Source organism: Camarhynchus parvulus, chromosome 15, assembly GCF_901933205.1.
Source record: "Camarhynchus parvulus chromosome 15, STF_HiC, whole genome shotgun sequence".
Taxonomy (NCBI): domain Eukaryota; kingdom Metazoa; phylum Chordata; class Aves; order Passeriformes; family Thraupidae; genus Camarhynchus; species Camarhynchus parvulus.
Window position 1 is genome coordinate 741,458 of NC_044585.1, and position 22,036 is coordinate 763,493.

The 22,036-nt window shown below is 52.4% G+C and overlaps 1 protein-coding gene across 1 annotated transcript in view; it reads left to right on the top strand.

The window, feature by feature from the left end:
* RTN4R (reticulon 4 receptor) overlaps nt 1–18,027 on the top strand; it is a 92,067-nt gene extending 74,040 nt beyond the window's left edge. The window contains exon 2 of the mRNA XM_030959256.1: nt 15,974–18,027. Coding sequence (XP_030815116.1) covers nt 15,974–17,400 — 1,427 coding nt within the window. The 3' untranslated portion in view covers nt 17,401–18,027. The remainder of the gene's footprint in view (nt 1–15,973) is intronic.
* Nucleotides 18,028–22,036: the final 4,009 nt, after the last annotated feature.

Below are 22,036 nucleotides of genomic sequence, written 5' to 3' on the forward strand. Positions count from 1 at the left end.
TGGTGTGCTGTCCCAGCACGTGTCCTCCTCTCCCTCCATCACCACTGAACCCTGGGCTGGATCTCCCAGGCAGAGCAGGGGTTCCTCCAGGGGGTGATGTGGACCAGGGTGGGTGCTGAGGGCCTGGCCAGAGAAGGAGTCAGATGGACTTCCCCAGGCATTGCTCTGTCTCTCATTGTGAGAGACAACGGCTCACTTTGAAAATTTAAAAAGGTTTATTAAACCTTAACAAAAATACAACAAAGGGCTACAGAAGGAAAAAGCTGCAGTGATGAGAGCTGCTCCTCATGCATACCCCATGGCTGGTTCATCCTCAAGCTGGATGCTCAATCTTTTATACCCCTGGGGGTTGCATCAGCCAGCCCCGGCCCCTCCCAGAGTCTGTCACTCAGCTCTTCTTTGCCATTTATCAGTGCAGACTGCTTTGTAACTGCATTGGAGCTCAGGTGTTGCCACGCTGCCCCCCCTGAGCACCCCCAAGCTTTTCCATTCCCACCTGCCCCATGCAAGGGACACCTGTGCAGCCTCTTTGTACCTGTCCTGGACAGCAACACAGGGGGGAAAGGGAACTATGGGGAGAACAGAGGACACCTAAACTACAATAACATAACTGTACATCACTAAAGCTTCTCTTAATATTCACACAATAGTTATCTTTTAATTGTGAGAGCCAATCATCTCATTGTCCATCTATAACAGAACTTTTGAGAAAGTTCAGAGAAAAAATTAAAACAATCCTTAATCTTTACAACTAGTGTTTTAAGTGTTGTTTATTTGTAAGATGTATACAAAAAAAAGTGTTATTCCTAATTAACCGGTAGTATAAGAAGTATTAATTAAGAACCAATCAAGTCCAGCTTTGTCAGAACTATCTATTAAAAGTGTGCAATATCTAATAAACTCAACATTTTACCTTCTGAAAACATAAGAATTTCTATCACTTCATCCATCCATCCTTAATACAAGAACAACAGAGCTGTGGCTCCCCCAGCCCAGCAGAGCTGTCCGGAAGGAGCTGCTGCTCCTGAGCGTGGTGTGCTCCTGCCTGGGGGCTGAGGCTGCAGGGCTCTCCCTCAGGCCAGGCTCTGGAAGGGTAAAACAAAGAGATCTCCCTCCCCTGTGCTCCTTAGGAATGGTTAAGGGATGGTGGCACAGCCCTGGACACCTCTGCAAGCCTCGGCATGTCCAGCTGGCCAAGCAGACCCTGCGTGCTCCACCAGCACCTGGGCATGGAAATGTGCTCCCAGAGAATTCACGTGCCAGAAAGGTGCCTGGAATTTCATCTACACCTCAACTTCCCATGGAGCTGGGATGACTTGGAGAGGGGCAGTGGCAGCTGCAGTTCAGGTTCTGGCAGCTCCTGGGGACATTTGCCACTGCCAGAGGCCCCCTTGTCCCAAGGACAGGTCACTGCTGCTGCTTCACTCATGGAACCACAGAACTGTCTGGGTTGTCTGGGTTGGAAGGGACCTTCTAAATGTCACCCCTGCCATGGCAGGGACACCTCCCACTGTCCCAGGCTGCTCCCAGCCCCAATGTCCAGCCTGGCCTTGGGCACTGCCAGGGATCCAGGGGCAGCCCCAGCTGCTCTGGGCACCCTGTGCCAGGGCCTGCCCACCCTGCCAGGGAACAATTCCTAATTCCCAATATCCCATCCAGCCCTGCCCTCTGGCAGTGGGAGCCATTCCCTGTGTCCTGTCCCTCCATCCCTTGTCCCCAGTCCCTCTCTAGCTCTCCTGGAGCCCCTTCAGGCCCTGCAAGGGGCTCTGAGCTCTCCCTGGAGTCTTCTCCTCTCCAGGTGAGCACCCCCAGCTCTCCCAGCCTGGCTCCAGCCCTTGGAGCATCTCTGGTGCCCCCTCTGGACTCTCTCCAGCAGCTCCAGGTCCCTCCTGTGCTGGGCCCAGGGCTGGGGCAGCTCTGCAGGTGGGGTCTCACCTGAGTGGGGCAGAGGGACAGAATCCCCTCCCTTGGTCCCAGTCTGTGGGATCAGGCCAGGACATGCACAGAACAGAGCAGGATTTGTCCCTGGTTCCTTTGTCACCCTGATTTGGTGTCACCCTCCTGCAGAGCCCCGTGTGGGTCTGGGCAGGCTGTGCACAGGGGAATGGGGTTTGGGCTGTTTTCCCAGAAAAGGGGCTGTGTGAGGGGGTGTCACCCCAAATAACAGCTAAGGAGGAAAGTAGGAAGCAAGAGGCCACAGGTGGTAAGGCAGAACCAGCGGCATCACATCCTGGGAGGAAACATTTCGACAAGCAGTGATTCAGGATTTGGGCTCTGGAGCTGAGGGGAGATTGGCTGAGTTTGCTCTGGAAAAATCCTCAAGGAAGGGAAGGCAGAGACAGAGGCATCCGAAGTGGTGACAACTTGCAATTCCAACTTCACTCCAAAGCATTCCTGCTTTTCCTGTGAGAGGTCCCATGGTGCCCCCCATGAGGCTGGGAGGGGATTTGCTGGACACTTTTTGTGGAGTTTTGGGGTTGAGAGGTGGCAATACTGAGCAGGCCTGGGAAGCAAGGCTGGCACCAGGAACACTTTGGGAAGGGAATAGCTCCTGCTGGAGCCAGCAGGGTTTGTGCTCCTTGTCCTTGCTCCTGTCAGAAGCTGCACAAATCATTTCCCCAGGGAAAGGAGAGTTGGCTTTCACTATGCCAGGAAAAAAAAAAGAGCAGGAGAACATGAGGAGATGGGGTTTTTCCTGTCTTCAAACCCACAAGATTTGCTCTTCTTTTTCCTTGACTTGCATTATATGAGAAATCCCCCAAAAACCCTTGTGAATATGCTGGGATGAGGCTTTTCCAGGCTGGAAGAGATGGGATATTCTGCTTGGAAATGAATATATTACCCAGGAGGTGCCATTTGCGTGCCTGATGTTATTGCTCCTGCAGGTTTGAGCTTTCCAGTGGCATTTCTGTCATTCTGCTGTAATTTCTATTCATAATTTGAGCAATTTCTTCCTTTTTTTCACTTGAGTTCATTCCTTTGACGAGATTATTCCTATTTCCCCCACATCAGCAGTTGGTCCTTGGTCTCCCTTTCGTGCTGCAGGAGGTGAATTAAACAAAGATGGCAAATGAAATGGAAAGAAATTCACTTAGTCCCATGAAATATTAACAGGCACTTATGGGAAGGGAGCCCTGCTGGAGGGAGGGAGGGACCTGCAGGGTGGGAATTCTCTGTCCCCTGGACACTTGCAGGGCCTGGCTATGGGATGGTGATTGTTTTCAGTCAAATTTGTGGTTTGGTTCTTTCAATTGAGTGTGGTGTTGTGAGGGTGCCCAGGATGAGGTGAGAGATGAGAATTTGACTCCAGGTTCTCAGAAGGCTGATTTATTATTTTATGATATTGTATTAAAAGAAATGCTATACTAAAACTATACTAAAGAAAGAGAGAGGAGACATCAGAAGGCTGGACAAAGATGAATAATAAAAACTCATGACTGACCAGAGTCCCAACACAGCTGGACTGGGATTGGTCATTAATTAAAAACAATTCACATGCTGGGTAAACAATTCTCCAAATCACATTCCAGAGGAGCAAAACAGGGAGAAGCTGAGGCTGCTCATCTTCCCAGGAGAAGAAATCCTGGCAGAGGGATTTTTCAGAAAATATCACGGTGACAATTGAGGAATGAGCCCCGGGGGCTGAGCTCAGGGCCAGGCTGACCTGTGTGCTTGGGGTGGCAGGGGAAGGACAGGTGGCCCTGCCACCAGGGCTGGAGGGGTGACAGCAACGCCCAGTCCTGGGGACAAACAGCTCCTGTGGGAAGGAGAAAATCCTGTTTATTCAAGGAAATCTTTTCTTTCCTCTGCAATGATCCTGAATGCTCCAACAACTGTGGAGAGGCATGTTCAGCTGGGATGAGAGCCCATCCTCCAGGATGGTTTATGGACAATAATCCCACAGGGATGGATGCTCCAGCCCTTCCTCAGGAGTGAGGGTGGGAGCATGGCCAGAGCTTGCTGACAAGATCCTGGCTCTAATTCCTTATAAACCTGAAAACAAGAGGATTCCCAGAGGCAGGGAAGGCCAGGGAAGGTTGGGAGCAGCAAGTGTGAAAGCCCCGCAGGTGAGGAGAGGCTGCTCAGCTCAGGAGCTGTGCTGTGGAGAAATAGATGATGTTAACAGAGCTAAGGATCAAAGGCAAAGAAATCCAGAGAAAAACACCTGGAAAATACCTGGAAAAGACTGTCCAGGGTGTCACCATCCCTGGGAGTGCTCCAGAAACGTGTCCCCGTGGCACCTGGGGACATGGTTCAACAGCACTGGGTTGACATTTGGACTTCGAAATCTTAGAGGGCTTTTCCAAACTGATTGATTCTACAATTCCATGAAACACCAATAATTTCCACTGCTATATTTCCCAGATTTTTTTTCTAAACCCAGTTGTCTTCTTTTTATTTTTTCTGATGTTGGTTTTAAAGGTATTGCTGTCACAATTATTTATTGATGGCACCTCGATGCCAGCAAGCCCCAGGCTTGGACCGATGTCCTGGTGGATGAGATGTGCACAAACTCCCCCAGCCTCTGCTCATGGATCTGGATTATCACAACAATTCAGATTTATGTCAGGAGCTCAATTTCCATGGTGGAGAATATCCTGTCTCTGGAATCAATGGACAGTTATTAAATGGATTAAGAAAAAGGCAGCTTAAAGCCGTCAAAATGTGATTGTTGGTGGAGGATCAGCGCAGAACAAGCTGCTTGCACAGGAGCTTTGCAGGATTCAGCTTCCACCCTGCTGTATTTCCCTGTTTTCATGAACGATCCAGAAAATATCTATAAATGACTGCCCGTGCAGTTGGCAGCTGGCTGGGATTTTGCCCTGATAGATAAAGCTGAAGGCAGGGCTCCAATGCACAGCAACTGCAGCTGCCTGGGAGGGGGACAGCAGGAGAACGGGAATTGAAATCCAGCAGGTGCTCACCTGGGAGCAGGGAATGGGGACCTCTCCAGCAGCCTGGGAGCTGCAGGGCCTAAAACTGATTGAAGGTCCCATTGGAGAGCAGGTGATTATGGACATTTAATGTCCTGTAGTGGGGAAATGGATGGACACAGGGAACAGGGGAGGAGGAACAGGAGTTTGATCCACCTGGAGGGAAAAGCAGGAGGGGGCTCTCATTTCTCTGCCTGTAATGAGACCTTGAACTGAGGACTTTGGGCATGGAAGTCTGGTGTGAATTCCTGGTGGAATTCTGTGGGATCTCAGGGTGGCTGTGAGGTGAGGGCAGCTCAGCCCAGCACCAGGGGCTCAAACCCTGCAGGATCCTTTCCCCATTGCTCACATCCTGATTCCCAGGAGAACAGGGAGCTGTGTAATTAGCAGCCTGTTGTGTCCTTGCTCAGCTTGGCACGTTGCAGAGGAATATGTTTATTTCTAGAGCTGTGGGTGTCGTGCTCCTCGCCTGGGGAGCGTGGCTGAGTGAGCTGCACTCACCTGAGACACACACGCTTACCAAAACCAGTCCCAGCTTGATCTGGGAATGAAAGAGCGAGCCAGGGATGTGTGCCAGGAGCTGGGAGAGATACTGGGGGAAAGGGGAAAGGGGGGAGTGGCATTCACATTTTCTGGAAAAATCCCTTCACCCAGAATTTTTCTCCTGGGAAGCTGAGAGGCCTCAGAGAAAAGGAAAACAATTCTTATCTCATTTGCTTCTCCTGTGTTGTGCTGGTGTGGAATGTGTTTGGAGATTGTTTACCCACAGGTGATTGTTTCATTGGATTCTGCTGGGAGTTGTTTTCACTCTTTGGCCAATCAGGGCCAAGCTGTGTCGGGACTCTGGAGAGAGTCAGGAGTTTTCGTTATTATCTTTTTAGCATTCATTAAGTATCTTAGTGTATTTTCTGTATTCTTTAGTATAGTATAGTGTAGTATTCTTTAATATAAAATAGTATAATAAAGTAATAAATTAGCCTTCTGAGAACATGGAGTCAGATTCATCATTCCTTCTTTCCTCCCTCTGGGGGGAACACAAATACAATATGAGGGAGAGGGGGAGCATGGCCAGGCTGGAGGGGCTGGGTGTCCCAGGGGGGATCAGGGATGTCCTGAGCCTGCTGAAGGCCACGTTGAAGTGGAGACATCACAAATCCCACCTCTGCTCCTCCCCTGCTCCAGGTGACAAACCTGGGGATATCTGGAGAGCTCTGGTCCTCCAGGCCCAGCAAGGGGAGCAGCAAACTGTGAGCAGGGCAGAGAAATCTGATCCCCAGTGCCCTGTGCCTGCTCTCTGCCGTGGTCATTCCGCTGTTCTCTGGGAGCTGGCTGTGTCCAAGGTTGGGGTTGGAATGTTCTCCCCCTCCCTGTCCTGCCCGGGGCTGTTTGCTCACTCTGCATCCACACACGACCAAAACTGAGGCCATGGGGGATGTTTGGAACAACTTTCCCTTCCAGGCTCTTTCCTGAACTTCATCCCTGCACTCCACATGGTGCAGATGCTGGGGCTGCGAGCAAAAACTGAGATAATGTTATTTCAGAGGAAAACCAAGGAAAATGCTGCCTTGGGCAAAGGGGCTCTTCCAGAAGCTGTGGGGGTGGGATTTGCAGCTGGCAGGGGGTGCAGTCCCAGATGGCTGGGGGAGCAGGTGTAAATTCCATCTGGAGCTTCACCTCTCCTCTCCCTGAGTCACTCACACAGAGCAGCCACCAACGCCAGGTTTGGAGCTGCAGGAAACTCTCCTTCTTCCTGAGAGGGTTTTGAAGATTCCTGAGGTACTCTGTGCCCCATGGGAGACCTAAATCATCTCAGGAACCTGCATTTCCTTCCTTTGGACACCTGTTTGTCCCTGATTTTTTACAGATATGGCACAGATAATCCCGAATTCTGGAGGAGCTGCTTGTGATTCACAGTGAATATTTTGTCACTTCATTCTTCCCAGCGTGGGGATGGAAGGGTGGCAGGATCACACATGATCCTGCTCGTGCAGTGTGCTGGATGCATCCCATCTGGATAGGATGGCAATGAGGACTGGGGTGACTTAGGGTGCCCTCAGCAGAGTGCTGGAACCAGGAACAGCTTTGCTGGTCTCGTTCTTAGGGATCTGCTGGGTTTGGCTTTACTGGGCTGGATGTGGATTCTGGCCATGGGCCTCTTGGGAAAAGGCAACGTGACAGGGACAGATTTTGGGGAAAAAATCCTTCCCTAGGAGGGTGGGCAGGCCCTGGCACAGGGTGCCCAGAGCAGCTGGGGCTGCCCCTGGATCCCTGGCAGTGCCCAAGGCCAGGCTGGACACTGGGGCTGGGAGCAGCCTGGGACAGTGGGAGGTGTCCCTGCCATGGCAGGGATGGAAGGAGATGGGATTTAAGGTCCCTTCTACCCAGACCATCCCATAATCCTGCGACACTGTGACAATACCATGGCCATTGGCGGCTGTCACTTGGAGAAAGTGCAGCTGTGACATTTCATGTAACCCTGGGATGGTTTGGGTGGGAAGAGACCTTAAAGATGAACTCATTCCCACCCCTCTGGTTCTCCCAGGTTGTGAGGAAGGACCCCTCCCTCCTCCTCCTCGTCCCCCTGTGCTCAGTGTGGCTGGGCCCAGCCTGGCAGGTGCCCAGTGCAGCCCTGCGAGGTGGATCAGGACCACAGCAGCTACTCAGAGCTGCTCTCCAGGAGGAATTCAATGGGATTTGGGGAGCCCAGCAGGTGCTTGCAGCCTTTCAGGGATTTCCCCTGTCCTGCAGCCTTCCTGCCCATTCCTTTCCCCTTTTGGTGCCCATTTTTTCCCAGGAGTGCCTCAAGTTTTCCAAACGCCACGTGCTTTTACCTTCTCTTTTGGCTTTTTCTGCCTCCCATCCAGCTCCCACAGCCTTGGGTCCCTGCCTTTGGCACAGCTGGGCCCTGCTCTGTGCACTTCCAGGACATTCTGCCCTCTCCTCCTACTGTCACTGTGGAATTTGGTACCTGGCAAAAGGCAGACTCACCTGCTCAGAGCCAAATCCCCACAAACCCCACGTGCTCCCTGTCCTGCTGCTGTGCTGCAGGGGCTCTGTGCTGCCCCACTGCTGCAGAGGGCACCAGGACAAGGCTTTGCATCGTGCTCAGAAGAGCTGGACATGTCCATGGGTGTTCCAGCTCCAGCCAGGATCACATCCTGACAAGGGCCACACTCCTGCTTGCACTGGGGAAACCAGCTCTGGGGAAGGAAATGGGAATACTGGGAGTTTGGGTGGGCAGCAGCATCTGAGACCTGCAGCGTCTGCACAGAAAGGATCTGTGATCAGGGTTGATCTGTGCCAAGCCCAGGACTGGAATAAACCTACCTAAGAGGCCTTTTCCACAGCAGCTCTCCATGGTTTACTTTAAGTTCATAATTTTCTCCCTTTAAAAGGTCAGGAGCTTTCCCCTTCCAGACGTGGCACAAATGGAAAGAGGTCAGGTGGCAACCATGCAGATTTATTTTGTATTACATGAGAACAGCTGAAAATTCTGCTTGTGCTGATGGGCCTGGCAGGGAGAGCCCCACCAGGTGAGGGGCAGAGCACTCACTGCAAAATGGGCAGGTGTAGCCATTGGATTTCCCAGTGCCTATCCATAGGAATAACTAGGTCAGGTTTTCAGTGCTTAAGAACCTCAAAGATTATTCCTGATTTCATGAAAATAATTTTAAATACCATCTTTGACCTGTGTGGGTTGGCCAAGTCCTTATTTATTGTTCCCTGTAAGGGAGGGGAGGTGCTAAAATGGAATTTCCAGAGAAGCTGTGGAATGTCTGTAAAAGTCCATCTGAAGCCCTGCATACGTTTGTTTAAACCTCTGCAGCTGTCCATCCAAATCTGTGCAAAATTCCATCTGAATCTCTGCAATTGTCCATCCAAAGCTCTGCGAAGTCCATCTAAATCTCTGCAAAACTCCACCTGAACCTCTGCAATTGTCCATCTGAACCTCTGCAATTGTCCATCTGAACCTCTGCAGTTGTCCGCCTGAAACTCTGCAAAACTCCATCTGAACCTCTGCAAAACTCCATCTGAACCTCTGCAAAATTCCATCTGAACCTCTGCAAAATTCCACCTGAACACCTGGAAAATTCCATCTGAACCTCTGCCATGGTCCCTCTGAACCTCTACAAAACTCCATCTGCTCCTCTGCAATTTTCCATCTGAACTTCTGCAGAATTCCCTCTAAATCTCTGCCCAATCCACCTGCACCTCTGCCATGGTCCGAGCTGCCCCTGCACCCCAAGTATTGCACTGTGGAGCGCAGCAAAAACATCTGGAGCAGCATTCCCACAGGGACCTGGGGTTTGGAAGAATCCCCAAGAGGGGAAAGAAGGTTTTCTGTGTGGTAGGGAGCCAGGGAAGCTCTGCCTCCAGCCACTGTTTGCCCAGGGCTTGGAGAAGGTGCCAGGGAAATGCTCCCACAATTTACAGCTGCATTCCCACCACTGTCTGCTCCTGGATCCCACCTCAGCCCAGCCCAGATGTCCCTGGCCTGGCTCCCTGCAGCTCTTCTCACCTTCTTTTATTGGAATCAGGACTTTTCCCATTCCCTGGCCTCCCAGGGCACTGCTGGGCTGTAATAATTGATAATTGTTATTGTTAACCAGGGACCTGATGAGTCCCTTGGTATTTCCCTCTGGAGGGTTCTGTGACCTTTTCTCTGAGCAGCTCTCACACCTCCGTGCCTTGCAGCAAGCCTTGGGAATTCAGCAGCATGGAAACCCTCTGCCTACAGAAGGAACTTTAATTTTTGTGCTCCTCATTGGGTTCTCATTCAAATGGGCTGAAATACAAACTGTTCACTCTGCCCTTCTCCTTCCTCTCCCTGCTGCTGCAAAGCACCAAAACCATAACCCTGACCAAATGTTCTTAGGCTACAGCCGGGCTGCTGCCAGAATTTTGGGAGTGAGGGAGAGCCAGTGGCAGGGATGGGGAGCCCCACAAGTGGGAGCTGCTTTGGCACAGGCCAGGGAAGGATGGAGCTGTCCAGGGAAGGGCTGTGCTGCCCTGAGCTCCTGGAATGAGCCGTGGAGCTCAGCCCCAGCCATGCTGAGGAACCGGTGCTCAAACCCCCCCGGAGGTTTGGGAGGATGGAGTGGAAGAATTGCACAAGACAGAACTCGTTTTTACCTTCTTCCCTTCAAAATATCCCTGTAATATTAAGTCTAAAAACCACATTAAGGGAGTGTGATTTAAGAGGGGAAGATGAGGAGCTGAAGTGAGGAGCTGGCACATGCACTGCCTGGGATGCATTAGGGAAATGACCTTTCAGCCCTGACCACAGCTGGGATTTCTCCTGCTCAAACCCAGGTCAGGATGCTCTGGAGGGGCTGTGTGCCAAAGGCAAGGAAGAGCACCTCAGTCCCAAAGGTTAATGGGTCTGGATGCAGTCCCACAGGATGTGGGATGGGACAAGCCAGGGGTGGGGTTCAGGTGCCTAAATCACTGCCCCTCTGCTGCTCCCATCCCAGCAGCTCCAGGCAGGGCCGGCACAGGTCTCACACGGAGCTGCACCAATCCTGCCTGCAGCACTCCTGCTGCCTCAGGCCCCCAGGAGTGCCCAAAAGGGAATTCACTCCCCATTTTCAGGCTCCTGGGATTCACCACTGGTGTTCTGGTGTGAGCTGGGGTCAGACTCCATCCCCTGGACCTGGAGCATCCCCAGCAGAGCCTGGGGAGCCATTCAGAACCCCAGAGCTCACCCACCCCAGTGACCTCGCTGGCTGTCCCTACCTGAGAGGGGTGTCTGACACCCCAAAACCTCCATGGAGATACAGAGCCCCAAAATGCTGTGCCGCAGCTGCCTGGGGGTGGCAGGACCTGCTCTGCCCCACAGCTGTGACTCTGGTGCCTGTCCCAGGTGTTTCACAGAGGCAAAGCTTCACCCTCATCCTCTCCTCCGGGCTGGAGCCGCTCCAGCTGCACCCCCTGCTCCATCCTTCCTCTCCGCAGCAGAAGGGAGGGAAATTCCAGACCACTCCGAGCCGATTGTCCTTCCTCGCTGACCTCTCCATCCACCTCCATTGAAATGCATCAAAGCGCTGCCCTGTTCCCTGTGGCACAGGCACAGCCCCACCTTTGGCACGGGACAGAGCGGAAGGCACCAGGAGCAGCCAAGGGCGGGATTTCAAACGACGCCCACGGAATTTCAAACGATGCCCGCGGAATTTCAAACTATGCCCGTGGAATTTCAAACGATGCCCACGGAATTTCAAACTATGTCCATGGAATTTCAAACGATGCCCACGGAATTTCAAACGATGCCCGTGGAATTTCAAACGATGCCCACTCCGAGTGGGGAATTTGGCAGCTCCAGCGTGTCCCTACTATAAACAAAGGCGAAACGCTGTGTGCATCAGCAAAAGGCTTTGTATTGTCAAATGTTCCCTTTATGTCCGAGCAGGAGAGAATTCTGATGATTATTGACCCTGCACTGCAGGAAAGCCACATTAGAATATCTCCAAATCAATGGCAGAGCAGAGCAGCGGGGAGAGGCCGGGCTCTGCAAAGGGCATCACATTGCAGCTCGCTCTAGCCTCCTGAAAAAAAGTTTGCAAAGCATCTGTTGGAGGCCCCCGGAGCCTTTTCTTTCTAATTGCCACGTTTGACAAGGCGGTGGCCCGGGGGAGCAGCGGAGAGGCAGATAATGGACCCACTTTAATTGCTTCCAGTTCCATGAGTCAGAACACTCGGGAATGGCAAAGGGGAAGCTGCAGCTTCACTGAAGGAGCTTTCTGGCTTTCAAGAAAGCTCTGGAGGAACAAATGCTAAACTCAAAGCCAAAGTCTTGGAGGGACTGAAGGTTCCAGGTTTTGGAATTTCTTTCATGTTTTGCTTTTGATAGGAACTCTCGAGTTAAGTTTTAATCATGTTCTGAAAGAGGGAGGGATGGTTTCTCAGCAAAGAGAGGAGGGGACAGGTGTCATTCCAAGAGCCTTTTACTCAGGGATGGGCACTGAGATGGGAGCTGAGGTGGGAGAGTCCAGCTGGAGGTGGAGGTGGAGGATCAACGTCCATTGGTGGTGATACAGATACAGTAGTCAGGATGGATTTATCTGGAAGGTGAAGGGAGGATGCTGTTCCCCACTGGGAGCTGAGTCTGGCATGTTCTGGGCATGGGCAGACAGGGAACCTTCTGACCTCCCTCCTCCCTGACAGCCCTGAATCACAGAACCCTGGAATGCTTTGGGCTGGGAAGGACCTTTAAGCTTATCTTCTTCCACCCCCTGAGACCTTCCACTACCCCAGGTTGCCCCAAGCCCTGTCCAACCTGGCTTTGAATGTCTTCTGTCCTTCTGGCCTAAGGGCAGGGGGGTTTCCTGGAAAAGTGTTGGACTTGAATGTCTCCTGTCCTTCTGACCTAAGGGCAGGGGGGTTTTCTGGAAGAGTAAGGAGCTCATGGCCAGAGCTGAACCCAGTGCTCCAGGAAAGCAAATTAAGATATCCCTGTGCAAGGTCTGGGTGGCTGATGGCACTTGGTGTCCACTGGGGTCTGGGACACACTGAGACAGCTGCTGGTTGGACACCAGTCCCTGGAGAAGAGTTTTGGGGGAACAGGGAAAGCCGTGGCAGGGTCCCTGGGCTCTCTGTCACGGCACACCCAGCCTGGCTGGGGACAGAAGGGTCACCTTGGCTTCCCATGGCTTCATCCAGTCCTGCCCTTCCCCCTGGCCCTGCCCTGGCTGGGACTGACAGGCCAGGCTGGGCCATGGGTCAGCCAGGACACGGCTGGGCTGGGCCATGGGTCAGCCAGGACACGGCTGGGCTGGGCCATGGGTCAGCCGGGACACGGCTGGGCTGCGCGGTGGGAAAGCCACTGGAAAAAGGCTTAGGGGGATGATTGACAGGAACTGCCTCGCTGGAAGGAGCTAATCTGAGCAGCTCATGAGCACCAGGTCCCTAATTAAAGCGCACAGCCTGGCCCTGCTGTAATTAATTTCCCAGCAGCTCTCAGTGCCCCTGACTCAGCGCTGCTGGCAACCTTGGGGCATGGGGGCAGGCAGGGGCCGAGCCTGGCAGCAGGATGTGCCCCTGCCCTCCTGGGCAGAGCCAGGAGCTGGCCAGGACCCTGCTGCCTGGCCAGGAGCTCCCCAGGGGAAGGGAGACCCTGTGGGTCACCTGTGCCCGCTCAGCTGTGGGACAGCTGGCACAGGGCAGGGTGATGCTCATGGCTCACCTCTGCCAGCAGCTCTCCCCATGTACACAGGGATTTACATGGATTTACCGTGTCCTCGGGTGGGGCTGGGACAGGGATGGTGTCACCTCTCTGTTGGCAGCGAGTTTTTGCATTCCCTCTGCTGTTTCCCATTTGTTCCTAAGGCCTGTGGGGTGTGCCCAGGCTGTGGCTGGATTGTCCCCAGGCCATGGCAGGGAGGAGCAGCCTGGGGACAGCTGAATGCTGCCCCAGTGTCCCAATCCGAGCTGTTCTGCTGCAGTGGGAGGTGTTGCATGAGGAGGTGACTCCAGTGTCACCCCCGGCCCCATCACCCAAATCACAGAGCTGCCAAGGGAGGCTCCAGCAAGTCCCATTTCTCTGCCCATGGGGTTTCATTATCAGCTGCAGAGGGATGGCCAGAGAGTGGCCAGCACTGTTTTAATTTCCCAGGAGGCTGCTCATGGTGTGCCATGGCTGCAGCAGGGAGTCTCAGCTGTCTCCTTTTACTGTGCTTCATGCAATGGGACGTGACACGTCAAAACATGACAAGGCAGCCAAAATGTGTCATAACACTGCGCTCAAACTCTGCCTTGCAGGGTTGCTCAGCAGCTGATAGCATCAGGCTCCAATTATCTCTGCATGCTGAGCTGGGGTTTTTATCCCTTGTGGAATATGATATATGGGAGTCTCCTGCCTGTATTGGACTATTGGATCACATCAGATTTATTAACCACACACGGTGAATCGTTCTGACCAGACTGACACCCAAAGCTGGGATCGTGGCCTGTTCTTGCAGGAAGGAGACTTTCCCACCTCGGCTTTTGCAATTGTTATTCCTTCAGTGAAGATTTGGTGAGGTTTCTGTGTGATTAAAATCTGTTATTGTTGGTGTTTGACGTGGATTCATTGGCCACATCAGCACCTGCCAGGCTCTAATGGGGGTGCAGCCACTGCCTTCAGATTCCCCCTGCGAATTTGCAAGGCTGGATTTGGCTCCAGTCTTCCCAGTTCATCCCATTCTGCTCCACTGGGCTTTCCTGTCTGGCTTTTTGCACTCTGCTTTTCCACCTTACTTTGTAATGAGGCATCAACATTCCGGAACAACGTTTTGAGTTTTTCAAAGGAAAAACCCTCCCACAAGAGAGGCAAAGCTGCTCTTGTCCCAGGGCTGGAGATTCCCAGCGGTGGGGAGGACGTGTCCTTTGGCCAGAGGCGCTGTGATGAGCTGGGAAAGAGTCACAGTGTCCCTGCTCACATGCGGCATTCCCAAATGGAGCCTCCTGCTGCTCTGGCTGCTCTCCATTCATTTTGTCTCCAGTTTGGAGGAATCAGACTAATTACTGGCTGCTAATTGCTGGGAAAGCAGAGCTGGCACAGCCTCCCTTCCCACCAGCAGCAGGGAACAGCCTGGCTCTCCTCAGGTCTCTCAGCGGGACCTTCAGGGACCCTCGAGGTCCCTTTGGAGAAGGTGCTGCTATGTCCATCCCCTCCCTCCCTCCAGGCTCATTCCCAGCTCCCAGCTGGGGAATTTGGTGAACCAAAATGCTTCCCTGGGATTCCAGTGCATGCCAGCTCCTGGGGAAGTGGGTGGGCATCACCAGGAAAAAAATTGTTCCTCTCTGGGGTTTTCCAGCCCCATGGGGCTGCCAGCATGCTTGGGACATATGGAATCTGTTCCTGCCTTGCACACTTGGTGGGATCCCTGAATGAAGCCTTGCATGTGACTTTCTCCTACAAAAGCATGATGGAAAATCCTGCTATTTCCTCCTCTTCCTCACTGGCTGCACAGGTTCAAAGGAAAAAAAATATGGGGAGAGAGGAAGCAGGAATATGTGGCTTAAAGTTTTGAGCAGGAGAAGGAAAGGATCCTTTTGGCCCTGAGACTTCTCCAGGCAGGTCTGACCTGAAAGTTATTCTGGGAATGTCTCACAGTTATTTCTCCCAGGAGATCAAATCAGTCCAAAATTATTTGTCACAGTCACAGTCATGTTTTGAGAGCAGTGAGGACACCTGCTTGTTTGGAAGAGTTGTTCCGTGACCCAGCAAAGTGAGGAGCTGGTGGCACTGCTGGGATGGGATTTAGGGTTTCCTGGTACATCCCAGGTGCTTTTCCAGGGGCTGAGCTGTGCCAGGTGTGCCCATGGCAGAGGGAAATGCCCCAGAATTTGGTCCCTTTGCTCACAGGTAAGATCTTGGGAACAGGGCTGGTGTTGGATATGCAAACCCAAAGCGCTGATCCCACTCTTTCACCTCCTGAGGGTGCAGGGCAGAGGAGGCACTGGGACTCCATCTCTGCAAGTGTGCATTGATTTAAGCTCTTGAGCTGAGTGGCAGAATCCCATTTTAATCCTACATTTTAATCACTGGCTGCCCTGGCATCTGTTTGTGGTTGGTGGTGCCACACTCGGAGGGGGAATTTCAGGCTCCTCTGCCAGGAGAAGCGCTCTCCATGACCCTGCCTGTTGACGATGGTCACAAGGGTTTTTGGGGTGAAGGAAGAGACGAGATGGGCTCATGATTAGAAGGCTTGATTTATTATTTTATGATATATACATATACTATAGTATACAAAAAAGAAAAAGAAATGAGAGTTTCTAGAAGCTGCTAAGCTAAGCTAAGAAAAGTAAAGAATGAATAACAAACTTTGCTCTCTCGGACTGTCTCCAAGAAAGCTCAGTCTTGGATTGGCCACTAACTCTAAACATCTAAACTGGGCCAATCCAGGCAGACTTGTTACATTTTACAGCAGCAGATAACTTATTGTTTATGTCTGGTTGCTGAACTTCTCAGCTTCAGCAGGAAAATTTTAAGAGAGGATTTTTCATGAAAGAAATGTCTGTGACACCTGCCTAATTCCCACCCTATTTCTGTCCTTCCTCAGGAAGCAAACTGCTGATTTTGGTGCTTTGCTTGAACATCCCATCAGAAGTGGAGTCCTGCCCCGGGGCGTGTGTATGCTACAGTGAACCCAAGATCACCATCAGCTGCCAGCAGCAGGGGCTGACAGCCATCCCCACGGAGATCCCCATCCAGAGCCAGCGCATCTTCCTGCACAACAACCGGATCACCCTGGTGAGGGCCACCAGCTTCACCTCCTGCCGCAACATGACCATCCTGTGGATCCACTCCAACAACATCAGCCTCATCGAGCCCGGGGCCTTCTACGGCCTCACCAAGCTGGAGGAGCTGGACCTCAGCGACAACACGAACCTGAAATCCATCAACCCCGTCACCTTCCGGGGGCTCGTGCACCTCCACACCCTCCACCTGGATCGCTGTGGGCTCCTGGAGCTCTCCACAGGGCTTTTCCGAGGGTTGTTCTCCTTGCAGTACCTCTACCTTCAGGATAATAACCTCCAGATCCTGCTGGACGACACCTTCATCGACCTGGCAAACCTCACGTACCTGTTTTTGCACGGGAACAAGATCAAGAGCCTGTCGGAGAACGTCTTCCGCGGGCTGATCAACCTGGACCGGCTGCTGCTGCACCAGAACAGGGTGAGCCTGGTGCACCGGCGTGCCTTCCACGACCTGGGGAAGGTGATGACCTTGTACCTGTTCAACAACAACCTGACCGTGCTCACGGGGGACACCATGGCCCCCCTGGTGTCCCTGCAGTACCTGCGCCTCAACGGCAACCAGTGGATCTGCGACTGCCAGGCCCGCTCGCTCTGGAATTGGTTTAAGCAGTTCAAGGGCTCCTCCTCGGAGCTGGAGTGCCACCTGCCCCCTCGCCTGGCGGGGCGGGACCTGAAGCGGCTGCAGAGCTCGGAGCTGGACAGCTGCGTGGACTCCTTCAACCAGATCCGCACCAGCGTCTTCAGCACCAAAACCAGGTCGGGGAAGCTGCCGACGGGGCTGCCCCCGCTGGGCTCCCACGACGGCTCCTCCAAGTGCTGCCAGCCAGAGATGGACAAGTCCTTTATTTACGAGGCCAAGGGCAAGGCAGGGCCCTCCTCCCACAGCAGCCGCTCATCCAACAACCACCTCAAGGAGAAGGAGAACATGTCCAGGCCCAAGTACATGGAGACGGACCGTTCCAAAAACGGCAGCAACAAGCAGATAAATGATTCCCCCTTTGGGACCTTCCCCAGCATTGTAGACCCTCCTTTGACCAAGTTGAGACCCGAATTTCTAGAGCCCATTGAACCTTCCACAGTCCCAACCAAAAAGAGGCAGGGCTGCTCTAAAAAGAACAGATCAAAGGCCCAGTGCCGCCTCACCCAGCAGGGGAACAGCTCCACGTTACAGCTCAGCCTAAGCCTTTTGATCCCCCCCTTGGTGTGGAGCTTACTGTTATTCTGCTAAAATTAACTCTTTTCCTGGGTTGATGACACTTTAATACTCGACTTTTCTGACCTCCATAAATGTTGCAAACAAAAGCAGGACTCCCATCCACCCTGAGAAAGCTTTGTTACACAAAACTTAACTGGATGCCTTTATTAAAACAAACAAACAAACAAACAAAACAAAACAAAACAAAAAAGACAAATACTGAGATGTACATAATTTATTTGTCCTGAAACCTGTGAATTATACCTTTGGTCTTCGGAACTGCACTTGCCCACAAAGCAGCTTTTGCTACAGCAGATGGTAAAGAAATATGGTTTATTTACAGGAAAAAAAAAAAAGAAGTGTAAGAAATGCTCTGAAAAGAATGTCTAAAATCTGTTTGTAACTCACCATCTCACTGAACAATGTTGCAGGTTCCCATTTGCAGAGGTAATGGATTTGATGCTGTTTTAATCCTATGTTGATGACTCTTGCAGTTTTTCCGTCTCCATTCCATCCTTCACACCACGTTTACGGGCAGCATTTGTTAAAGAATGCTGCCTGCCCCTTCACAAGATTGCAGTATATATAGATATGCATTTTATTTTACTTGTGTACAAGTATACAAAAAAAACCTATAAAATAAAGATTTCTTTTTCCTAAGTGGTTGTCATCTGCGAGGGGTGAAGGACTGGGAGCAGCTAAAAAGCTGAAGATTTAAAAGGATGTGAAGTGTGATCTGAGCGTTTAACACCACAGTGATAAATAAGGCATTTTTGGATGGTTATGCAACCTATAACTGGTGCCAGCAAAGGGTTTGGTTGTGTGAAACATGCCCTGCTCATGCTCCTGTTTCCCTGCAAACTGTCCCACCTCCTCCCAGCATCATTCGGGTTCCAGAATGATCAGAAGAGCAGGAAATGCTGGCCCAGCTCCTCAGAGCTGGGATAGAGGAATGTCAGAAACAATCCCAGGATGTGGGCAGGGCCATTTTTCTCCTGCTCTGCACAGATGGGCTCAGTTCTGTGGTAGGTCCTGAGTGGAGCAACTGGGATTTAGGGAATAGGGCCTGGCAGCTCAGGTGCCCATCCCTGGAGTCACTGTGCCACTGGCTTCATCTCCAGGGTGACCTTGGGATGCTGAGAAAATAAAGCCATTGCTGTCCATGTGCAGTGGATGCCACTCCGTAGGACCCAGTGGGGCATAAAGTGGAGCTGGCTGTGCCCCCCTGGCACTGCAGCCACCCCCTGGGCCAGGCTAGGAAGGGTTGGGCACAGAGCTTATCAGGAGACTGCTTTTCCTTATCAAAGCACAGAGATTGTCCTGTGCCCCTCTCTCCTGCTGGGTTTGGAGGTCTCTGAAGGCAGGAGCAGCCTGTCACACACAGCTGCCAGGGGATGAGGGCCAGAGAAGGGCAGTGCCACAGTGCCAAGGGAACTCCAGGATTATGTGTGGAAGTCAGACTGGGGGGCTCCAGGTTGCACCATCCCTTGGGGTTCCCAGCATTGGGACTGGTGCTGAGCTTCCCAGGAGTGAGGCACTGCCAGCCAGGAGTGAAGGCCATCAGCAGGGCCATGGCTTCCTTCCAGCCTTGTCCTAGGCCTGGTGGCTCAGGAGGAGGGAGCAGAGACCATGGGGAGGAGCAGGAGGATGCTTGGATGGCTGATCTCCTGTGACGGCTGTCACAAGGGTTTTTGGGTGAAGGAAGAGACAAGATCTTTGACTGTATGATCAGAAGGCTTGATTTATTATTTTATGATATATACATCTATTATAACTATACTAAAAGAAAAGGAAAGGAGAGTTTCTAGAACTTGCTACCTAACCTAAGAACAGAAAAGTAAAGAATGAAAACAAAGGAGCTCTCTCCGACTCTGTCTCTCTCTGTCGGAGAGAATTCAGTTTTGGATTGGCCACTAACTACAAACATCTCAGGTGGGCTAATCTAGATGGACTTGTTGCATTCCACAGCAGCAGATAACTTATTGTTTATGTCTTGTTGCTGAACTTCTCAGCTTCAGCAGGAAAAATCCTGAGAGAGGATTTTTCATGAAAGAAATGTCTGTGACAATCTCCCACCTGGGGATGCTGTGGGGCAGGGCCTGTGCCCCACTCTGGGGTGCTGCTGGCTCTTCCCTCCTCTGCCACAGCCAGTTCCCGCCTGGGTGAGTGACAGGGAGTGCCCAAAGTGCTGCAGTTGTGATCTGTCTCCAAATCCATCCCTGGGGCTGCCAAAAGGTGTGGCACAGACCCCTGGGAGTGAACATCTGCCTTGTGTCACCGCGATGGGGACAGGCCTGTCTCTGCCAGCTGGCCAGGAGCTGCTGTGCAGGACAGCCCTGGGATCCCAGCAGATCCCATTCCTTCCAGCCCAGCTCCATGACCACCCTCTGCAGAGGCTCCAGGTGTGTTTGGGTGCAAATTCATGGTCCTGCCAGAAGGATGGAGCAGGAAACCAGTGCCTGTGCCGGGACAGTGCCGGGTGAGCTGGCCAGCCCTGCCAGCCCTGCTGTGTGTGCCCAGTTTGGGGTGCACTTGTGCACACTCACAGGCCACTGACTGGGACCTCCCCAGCCCCTTCCTGCCATTCCTGCTTGGATCTGTCCATCATGGAAGGATTTCCCAAGGTCCTGCACTCTCTGCTTCATCCCAAAAAGCACCATCGAGACTCTTGAAGGATTCAAACCTACAGTGGAATCTGAAGCTCAGGAGCAGAGAGCAGCTTGGTCAGCAGTGCCCCAAAGCCCATGGAAAAGCTGAAGATCTGCTGGATGCTGTGACATGGAACCTCCTGTTTGGGTCATAGGCTCAGTGTGACTGAGCAATGTACAGCAATTAGTGAGTCTTGTGGTCCAAATTCCTGCTCCTTGGGCATGAAGAAGCCAGAGCAGGTGGCAAAAAATCAGGATGAATCTGGAAGGAAAAAATTGAGAAAAAAAGAGACCATTGTGGCATTTCCCCCAGCAGCTGAAGGGCAGAGCTGGGAGCTGGGCTTGGCCTGCCCAAAGCAGGGTCCTGGGGAGTTGGGCTCCCTGTGGACAGTGTAAAGCAGACAAGGAATTCCTGTCACTCATCCTGAATGGAGCAGGAACTGCTCTCTGCCAACCCAGTGACACCATTCCTGCTTTCTAGAGCTCGGCTCTGCTGTGCTTTCAGTGGCTCCCAGGACTAGACATTGGCCACGAGCCCAGGAGAGTCCCTCGTGCTAATTTCCTAGATTTCCTGCTGTCCAGATGCCAATTCTGTGTTTACAGCCATTGAAATGACAAATATTGGAGAAGGGGATGCAGTGGGCAGGAGGAATTCCCGTAGAAGCTTGGTGTTCCAGAGGCTGAGCTCTGGTATTGGTGAGGTAGGAAAGGAGTTCAGCTGAAGGGAGTTTCACCCCTGCTTTGTGCTTTGCTGGGGTTGGCACAATTCTTTCAGATATTCCCAGACTTATTTTACATTCAGATGTCGCTGAGTTGAGTGGGATTCACCCAGCAGGGCTCAGGACCTTGTTGGCCGTTCCCCATCTCAGGATCCTTCCTCTCCCTCCCTTTCTCACCGTGCAAGTCACACTCAATTTTCTGCTCCTGTCACTGATGCCAGCAATGAAATCAGAGACAAAGGCAGCAGCAAGGAGCCAGGAGGGATAAGGGATGGGATCCCTGGGAAGAATGGGCTCCTCATCATCACAGAGATCTGCAGCACTCAGCACCCACTGTCCCCTGGCACTGCCCCACCAGAGCCCTGGCACTGCTGAAGAGGCAGCCACAGCACAGGCCCTCAGGCAGTGGTGGGAACACCAAGTGTTCATCCTTAGTTCTCCAGAATTTGTCTCCATGGATTGCTGGCTCGTAGTTCCAAGCAGGAGGAGAACCAGAAGAGAAACCCTTCTTCCAGGATTTCAGGTCCATCTGGAAGGACAATCCAAGCTGGCAAGGAGATGATTGTGCCCCTCCTTGTCATGGTCACATGGAAGGGTGTTTATCCTCCACCCCTCCCTCAGCCTTCCCATCCTCCTGCATAGGGGATGGGGCTGTTCCTCTGCCTGTGGATGGGGAAGTGGATTCCAAAGGCCTGTGCAGGTGGGATTTGTCCCATCCTGAATGGGGTCCCGGGCACACAGGTGTGGTGACCCCCCACTGCAGGGGACCCCATCTCTGTTGCCAAGCTACAGCACCTGACGTGGACAGGTTTTATGGAGAGGAATTTCATCCAACTGGTTTTGAAAGATTTTCTTTTCTTTTGCTAATGGATGACTGTGATTCACCAGGATGAAACCTTCATGGAGGGATGCTGTGGCTCTGATGTAATTTCCATCAGCGAGACCTTACCCATCAAAGCTGGAGGCAAGAGAGGGATAATGCAACGTGGAAGAAGCCCCCTGATGGCCTGGTTCAGCAGAGGTCCTGGCCATGGATTAGGAAAATATCCTGGCCATGGATCAGGAAGGACTGAGCTGCTCTGACACCTGTGGCTCAGGCAGTTTGAGTATAAGCTGTGTTCTCCTGAGGATCCCTCCCTGCTCCTGTGCAGAGCCCCTCCAAGCCTTTGGAATATGAACACTGAGTGTGGGCAGTGACAGAGCCCCATGGGGCTGGAGCTCGTGGCTGCAGCTGCTGAGTCAGCCCTGCTGGAACACCCAGCAGGGACAGGGGCAGCCAGAGGGATCATGGGCAGGCAACTG